At 39.3% G+C, this 8,085-nt stretch overlaps 1 protein-coding gene across 1 annotated transcript; it reads left to right on the forward strand.

Annotated features, from left to right (window-relative positions):
* Positions 1-919: 919 nt before the first annotated feature.
* Positions 920-7,230, forward strand: LOC139742764 (mitotic spindle assembly checkpoint protein MAD2B-like; the record flags this gene model as incomplete). Its single annotated transcript, XM_071653285.1, has 7 exons — positions 920-1,038; positions 1,803-1,874; positions 2,571-2,674; positions 3,421-3,515; positions 4,036-4,109; positions 5,636-5,728; positions 7,183-7,230. Coding segments are annotated over 7 exons (605 nt in total), but the record flags the coding sequence as incomplete, so codon positions are not given.
* Positions 7,231-8,085: the final 855 nt, after the last annotated feature.

Consider the following 8,085-nt stretch of genomic DNA (forward strand, 5'->3'; position numbering starts at 1 on the left):
ACAGCGGTCTGGTCAGGCTAATTATACCATAGACCCTGATTCATTAAAATCAAGCACAGCCGTAAATTTGCAATAGCGCCAATAGATATAATTCTAGAGTCAAGATCAGGTTGAGCAATGAAGCACCCATGAGAATGATCCTGTCAGTTGCGATGGTGAAGTGGATATTGAAAAGGCAAGTCAAGTCACAAGTGGGAGTAGTGTTTCTCCCTGAAAATATTGAATCAGGCCAGGACAGGCTGTCGCCTAAAGACAAAAAGTACCATAGATGTGTGGCTGTGTCTTCTTGGACATTTTGATGACTAAACCATACAGATACAGATGTGTTCACTTAAACTAAAATAAAAAAGAAACAAAAAGAAAACATCCTCATACAAACCCTCATCTTGATACCATTACCAAAACAAACTTTTTTTCTCTCATTTGTTTTTTCCTAGCAATGAATTTTATCAGTAATCAGTAATTGTACTTTATGCAGTTGTTTGAGCTAAGCTTGAATCTGTTATCAGTGGTTTGTCCTTTCCTGATGATGAAACTTTGATTTCCTGTTGTGTATAAAATGTGTAGATATTTTGATATTGTGAATTGCCACCACCACTGTACCGGTAGGTCGCCTACCTGACTACGGGTAGTTAATAGGACAAGCAGCCCTCCTCATCTTCAAGAGTCAGGTTTGGATGTTACCATTCCACATCCAGTAGTATAAATATTTGAAATGATATGCAATCAGGATATTGTATGCTAGGTACCGTGGTTATGGGTGAAGTCGGCCTAGCTGGTAAAGTCGGCCCCCAGCGCGCGCAGTACAACTTCTTGTACTGCGCGCGCTGGGGGCCGACTTTACCCGCTAGGCCAAGTTTACCCATAACTACGGTACCTGTTATATGATGGCTTTATTTCTCTGTGTGTTTTTCTTAAGTGTCTGCTGACATCCTGTGTGAATTCCTTGAAATAGCGGTCCACCAGATTCTGTACATCAGAGATCTCTACCCTCCAGGAATTTTTGAGAGAAGACAAAAGTACAACATTCCTGTTCAGGTTAGAATGCTTGTATAAATGCAGAAAGAGTCACAATGGAAAAAATTCGCGAACTAACTTTCTGTGTTAATATTTTTACATTTTGTGGAATTCATTATGTTGTCATCTATGTCAGTTGGCATTGCTATACATGTAGGTAGTAAATAGACCTACCACTACCAGTAAGCTGGCTCAGCCGTTCAGGTAAAAGTATTTCTACCTTACAACCACAAGGTCTTAAGTTGGAGGCCCAGTGAGACAAGCTGAGGAGGGCAATGATGATGTATGTGTTTTGCATGCCATTCTTCCTGCATGTTTAGGGGTGGAATATACTGTCCCTCAGCCAGGACAAACACGTTTGAGGCCCAAACTGACAGGATCACAACTCGCGCATGTCAAAGATGTGACTGCAAAAGAAAGATATCACTGCACTTCTCGCATACAACAGGGTTGACTTGATACCCCCCCCCCCCAAAAAAAAAAAAAAAAAAAAAAAAAATGATTGAGTACTTAGTTGATACTGACCACTTTGAGGTTTAACTCCAGGTGGTTACGGTAGTGAAAGTCAGCAATCAGTATCACTCAGACACATCTTGCCACACCATTATAGAAGAAGAACTTTTGTTGGAAGAGAAGAAGAAGAAGACAATGATGAAGAAGAGGAAGAACAGAATTTTGAACCAAGTTGTGATTAAGTCTGTGCCCCATGAAAAGAAGTATTGAGATATTTTGCCAACTGGCAAAGTGTTACCTCCATCCGAATTTCTATGTCATTTATCCCTTAGTTATCACGCCATCCAGAACTCAACCAGTACATCACTGATGCAGTCCTTGGCATCAAACCTCATGTTGTGAAGGTATGAGAATCAGTCTGATTGTTAGATGTGTGTTTTTTCCCCATTTCTGTTCCCCCCCCCCCCACAAATAAGCTCACCTGAACCAATGGCTCAATTGAATGATTGTGCTTGTTTGATGTTCGACATGAATTGTGCAATGTGTGTCATGCCTGAACTTTTTTCACATATTTATCTTGAAAACTTGTGGCTGGATTTTGACTGAACTTTGGCAGGAATCATGGGGGGGGGGGGGGGGGGGGGGGGGTGGGGTGGGGGGGGGGGAGAAGACAATTGCTTACAGGTACAAATGATAGTTGTGTCCCATTGGGGCATCTCTTAAGGGGGGCTCAAAGGTACCCAAGATTAGAAGGGCATTGCCCAAGGAACCTGCAGCAATCCCCGAGTCTCAGAATTTTGGAAATTTAGTGTAGTTTGCCTCAGGTGGAGTGCCATAAAGGGGAAGTGTGTTGCTCAGGGGGATGCTAGACCAGTGGGTCTGTTGTTTTTGTTTACAATCATACAGACATCATCATTGATCATCATCATTTGAATAAAATCCATTTTTCCCCGCTCTGTGAATTTGGATGATTTATTTCCTAATCATGGCTCTTCGCCATGCTGTCCTATCAATTGGGTCAGTGTTTAGTGATATGAAAAGTGTAGTCATATGGTTTAACGTCAATGTTTATTCCCCCTCCCCCAACTTGATTTTCACAGAATGAAGTGCAATGTGTCTCTGTAGTGCTGCTAAGCCCATCGAGTCAGCCTGTGGAGAGGTTCGTCTTTGAAATCACGCCGCCAGCAGAAAAGAAGCTTGAAGGGTAAAGCTGTGTCCACATGAGTGGATTTCTCACATACTGCAAAGCAGTAGAGAATGTCAAGATGATGTTTAGGAATCCTTGTTTCTGAAAGTCACTGTGATAATACTAACATTTAATTAATACAATGAAATTTAATTCTGCAGTTAGTAAATAATGCAGAAATCCTATCCTAGTAATCTGTGTATTGGTTATTATAATGCCAATATGTTTTGAACATCATCTAGTGTTGAAGTCGTTGGTACAGTCTTGTTGTTGAGGCTTCTTGTGCCTGCCAGCTCTCAGTTTTAAATACCTGTTGCTCCCCCACTCAAGGACTGTTAGACTATTTGTATTACATGCCTTTATGAAATGGTTTTATTCTGTTGGGTTTTAGTGTGATCTCTGATTTTTGGCTTTGTGTTTTCAAACATAAATAATTTTAATGACTTTATTTGCCCATCTATTTCTCCCTACTTAATACACATTTAAATGAAACTTGTCAGTCATCCATTTTCAATACAATTTCATGATTTGAATGCCATTTTAAGCAGTTAAGCAAGAGCACAGGAGTTTCTCCTTTTTCTTTTGGTAACTATTGAACAGCTCTCTTATAAATGTAAACAGTAAATCTCTGTTGAGGAAGTTTGCTTTCTGAAAATGACAGCTTTAGTCAATACGAGAACCGAGAAGCAAGCCATTCCATGTCTGTGAATTGTACTGATGTATGTACACTTGTATAATTATTGCAAAATGGCTCCTCTCGACAGAGTTGATGACAAATTGCAAAGACTTGAGCAGAGTCTAAGGGCCTTCGTCCTGCGGCTGAACACATGTGACGCCATGCTGCAGAAGCTTCCCCCTGGTTAGTCATGTGACCCTTTTTTTTTTCACTTGGATCAGTAAAACTAATGGTCAGACAATTTTGAGCTGCAGTAGTCACCATAATATTGTATTTCAAGAGCACAATATTTCGCAAATCAGGTCTTGTAAGGCAACGTGTATAGTGACTAAATTTGCAATCTGAAAAATGAAATCATGGCCAAATACATTTCGTATAGCACATATTATAATATGGAACATTCATGTGCCAAATTATTGTTTTTCATACTCACAGAACATTACATCAGGTGAGAATGATAAGGGTTTTAAGTTGCCTTGAACACTTCTCTTGATTAGAGCTTTCAATAGGAGTTTAATACAAAATAGTTTCTAGAATGCATTGAAAAAAAAAAAGGTTGTTAGAGATATGAACCAATATTGTTGATAGCATGGAATTAGTAAAGGAAAGTGTCACTGAGATGTAGTAATTATTTTACATTATGATACATGGTATGCTGGCAATTCCCCATTGTATATCTTTTATTATGTCACAAATGCTTCAGACTGTACCTTCTCAGTACTGGTGTACACAAAAGGATCTGCTACCATGGAGAGCAATGAAAAGCACCTTCTTCAGGTTGGTGATACATACTTTTAACAATTTTCTTTGTTTTCATCATGTTTTAATCAAGGTTTTCCCATATGCTTCAATTATAAGTAGAGAGATAATGGAAGTATGACAGTTTTGCTTGTGAATTAGAGAGGGAAATGAAAAAGTAAACATCTTCAGAGTGTGAAGAGATATTATCACTCAAGAGAACAGATGACCTTTATCAAATATCCATTTCTAGGTCATTCCTCTATACATGCTGATGTTCAAAGGCTGATGCTGTCATTTTGGGGAAAATAGTTCAAAAGCTGGAATAAAAAAAAACAAGCCATCAGGTACACTGTATAAGATGGAAGTATGTCTGTGAAGGTAAGGCTATGTGAGAGTCATCATACTTGTGCAAGTGCTCAAAGTAACAAAATGATAAATCTGGGGTGGTATTCTGAAATCCTTCCTAGGAAGAAATTTCTTCCTAAGTCAGGATTTTTTCCTAAGTGGTATTCTGAAAATCTTCCTAAGTTTCTTCCTAAGTAGACTTAGGAAGAAACTTAGGAAGGGGGTGGGAATATGCAAATTTCAGACTTAGGAAGAAGTTGGTATTCTAGAATGCACTTAGGAGAGAATTTTAGAAAAATATTAAGGAAAGCTCCACCCCTGTCCTAAGTACGTTGTTAAGAATAGCAAACTGCAAGCATCGTGATAGGCGCGCTTGTCAGTCATTGCGCGCGCATGTACTTTGATGCGCAAAATGAGCGTGAGAAAGGGGACGTGCCGCGCACTCGTGTATTTGACCCTACGTCATAGTAATATGCGATTGTCATTGGTTAGTTCCTTATGATACGGCATTTCGTATTGGTTTAGGAAAGGACGTGGGCGGGAATAAGGATGGCCTAATTTGCATTAAGAAGTGCCTAGGAAGAAATTTCAGAATACCAATTTTGTCTTTCCTAGGCAATTCCTAAGTTTCTGACTTAGGAAGAAACTTAGGAAGAAACTTAAGAAGATTTTCAGAATACCACCCCTGTTCTCTAATGAAGATGGATCTCTCTGTGGGATCATATGCTCTGAATGATTTTAGGTGCTGTAATAGCATGATAGGATCATTAGTGTTCGGCAGGTATTTATGTTCTCCTTCTCTCACAGTTGGATCATCAAGATGGATGTATGTGGAATTCCTCTTCAACCTGTAATAGGTTCAACAAAGCAAAAGGAAAGAAAATGAAGGGGATGGGGAGAGTATTCACAATATCTTTTCAGAATTTCCTTTCTATTGCACATGTACCTCTTCGTTCCATATTTCAGCCCTCCTCAGGCCAAGAATTACTGGTACATTGTATCTTGCATAAGCATCTTTTTAAAGGAGGATCTTTCTTCTTAGAATGATGATGATTGCTTGTCTGGCTGAGAAAAAAAAAAGACAGGAATGAGACAGAGTTAGCAGAAACTGATGATTTCTCAGAGCTCAGTATCAGTTGTCATGAGATTGGTGGTCAAATAAGCATGTTTGTGTTCACTGTGTCTGGTTTATGACTGTACCCTTGACTTCATGGCAGGAATTCCCTTGGGTAGAGGCAGATGATGAATTGTGTCAGATGAAAGAGGCCAGGATGATCCCTCTGAAGTCAGTTTCATCAGATCTCTTAAAGGTTAGATGCATTGCTTGAATGTACATTATATGCATTCATTCATTCATTCATTCATTCATTCATTCATTCATTGATTCATTCATTGATTCGTTCGTTCGTTCGTTTGTTCGTTGGTTCGTTCAAGGAAGGAAGGGTTCACACGGGTCATGGAAAACCTGGAAAGTCATGGAATTTGGCCTATTCTTTTTCCAGGCCTTGAAAGTCATGAAAACCTGATATTTTCATCGAAAGGTCATGGAAAGTCTTAAAATTGCAAAATTTATACAAGTTTATCTGTTGTTTGTGTGAGATGTGTGTATTCTGTTTGCTTCGCTTTGATTTGAGATCAAATTTTCAGTTTAATGTGTTAAAAAAAGAATTGTGTTAAAGTCATGGAAAGGTCATGGAATTCTGGCTAAAATGGTCATGGAAAGTCATGGAATTTAATTCATGAGAAAGAGTATGAACCCTGCATTCATTCATTCATTCATTCATTCATTCATTCATTCATTCATCCATCCATCCATCCATCCATCCATCCATCCATCCATTTATTACCTCCGCCAAGGGAGGTTATGTTTTCATCAGCGTTGGTTTGTTTATCTGTGTGCAAAATGACTCAAGAAGTTGTGAACGGATTTAGATGAAACTAACAGGAAAGGTTGAGAATGACACAAGTAACAGATGATTAAATTTGGGTAGTGATCCGGCAATTTTTATGGATTTTGTGAAGGATTTTTGCTATTTTGGCAGTTAGGGTCAATGAACTTGGGAGTTCAAGCTGCGCATATTTGAGGTTTGCGTGGGCGCACTAAAGTGCAAGCTTTAGTTTAGGCGAGGCGCCGCGCAGCTGAAAGTTGATGATGTAACAAAAGGCTTCTACAGTATATTATGAGAGTGGGCTGTTTTCAGCATGCATAATGAGTGGAAATCACTGATCTCTATGGAAGGGCAAGATCAGTGGTGGAAAAACCTGTTTGGCAGAGGTCTGCACCTTCAGAGTGCTTTCCTTTCTTTCTTTCTTTCTTTTTTTTTTGGGGGGGGGGGGGGGGATTGTCAACACTGAGCTCTCATTTCATAGATGCCTTCATGAAGTCATTGTTCAACCAGGGAAGTTCAACCTTGATATTGGACATAAGACATGGGCGGACATAATGCTGGTTGTAGCTTGTACACAATGTATTTATAGCCAAAACTTGGTTGTGTTTCCATTACCATAGGTGCTTTTTTTTATTGCATTCCAACAGATTCCATGGATTTTAAAACAGCATTTTCACCCCCACTGTGACATGAAGGATGCATGTTGTATGTTATTCAATGTGTTGTTTGGCAGTACTTGACAATATACTGTACTGCAGTTAAAAAGAAAGTGTGCTATGTTATGGTGATGATAATCCAAATGACAAAGCATGTCTTCCCATTATTAATTTGTGACGTGTAATTATCAAAAGCTGCTGGACTTTTTACATGCACAGATGCAGCTGTACATCGAGCAAGCACCAAGAAAGATGGAGCTAACATGACCCCCATCAAGGAAAAGAAAAAGAGAGAGAGAAATAAAAGAACAACTCAGCCGATGTATCTCCATGTATCTATCCATGGACCTGTATGTATGAGACTGCACATTCTACATGAAGAGCCTTTCAGTGTACACTGTTGGTGTATGGTGGTGCCAAGTTGTAAAGCAGTGGTCAATCGTGATTAATCTAACATGTGAATGATGGTGAGATTCAACACAAAGTGCTTGTAGCCTTTATGTTGTTGGCACTTTCTAGGTTTGACTGCAGTCTTCAATTTAAGTCAGTGATATCCCTGGATATGCCACACATCACATATTGGATTTCGAGGTATGTTTAAAGGCCTTCTTCATTCCAGAAGCATTATTTGTTTTAACGTTGGTACCTAGCTGCTGAATTATTTGTTTTAGCCTGTGCTCCTGTCGGGCTGCCCATGGTTATAGAAAGTGGGAAATTAACCATCGCCAATTATCTTGATCGAGAGTCAATAGTTTAACATACTGTCGCGGCATTGTAGCCACTATGATGTCTCAGTACTTATCACTACAGCTGAAAGCATAAAAGTCAATCCCACAAACTCCCATCAAGTCTCATTTCATGGAAGATATTATGATAGCAATTCATGCCAGAATCCAGAATGGCAACTTCTTGTAGCAGCAGTCAAACAGGAAACAAGGTTCTTTTCATTATCATGACACTTGTCATTGCAGCAAGAGTTGCTATCATAGCAACTTTGTTGTTGTGCCAAACTTTCAAACATGCCATTTCAAATTTTTTACCAATCATTTGAAACTGTCGTCTCATGTTGTCAAGACATACAGGACGTACAGTTGTATATAGACTTATTGGGAGAACCATGTG

The sequence above is a fragment of the Diadema antillarum genome, unplaced genomic scaffold (genome assembly GCF_040938485.1).
Source record: "Diadema antillarum isolate AM-2024a unplaced genomic scaffold, OU_Dant_1.0 seq00001018_RagTag, whole genome shotgun sequence".
Lineage (NCBI taxonomy): Eukaryota > Metazoa > Echinodermata > Echinoidea > Diadematoida > Diadematidae > Diadema > Diadema antillarum.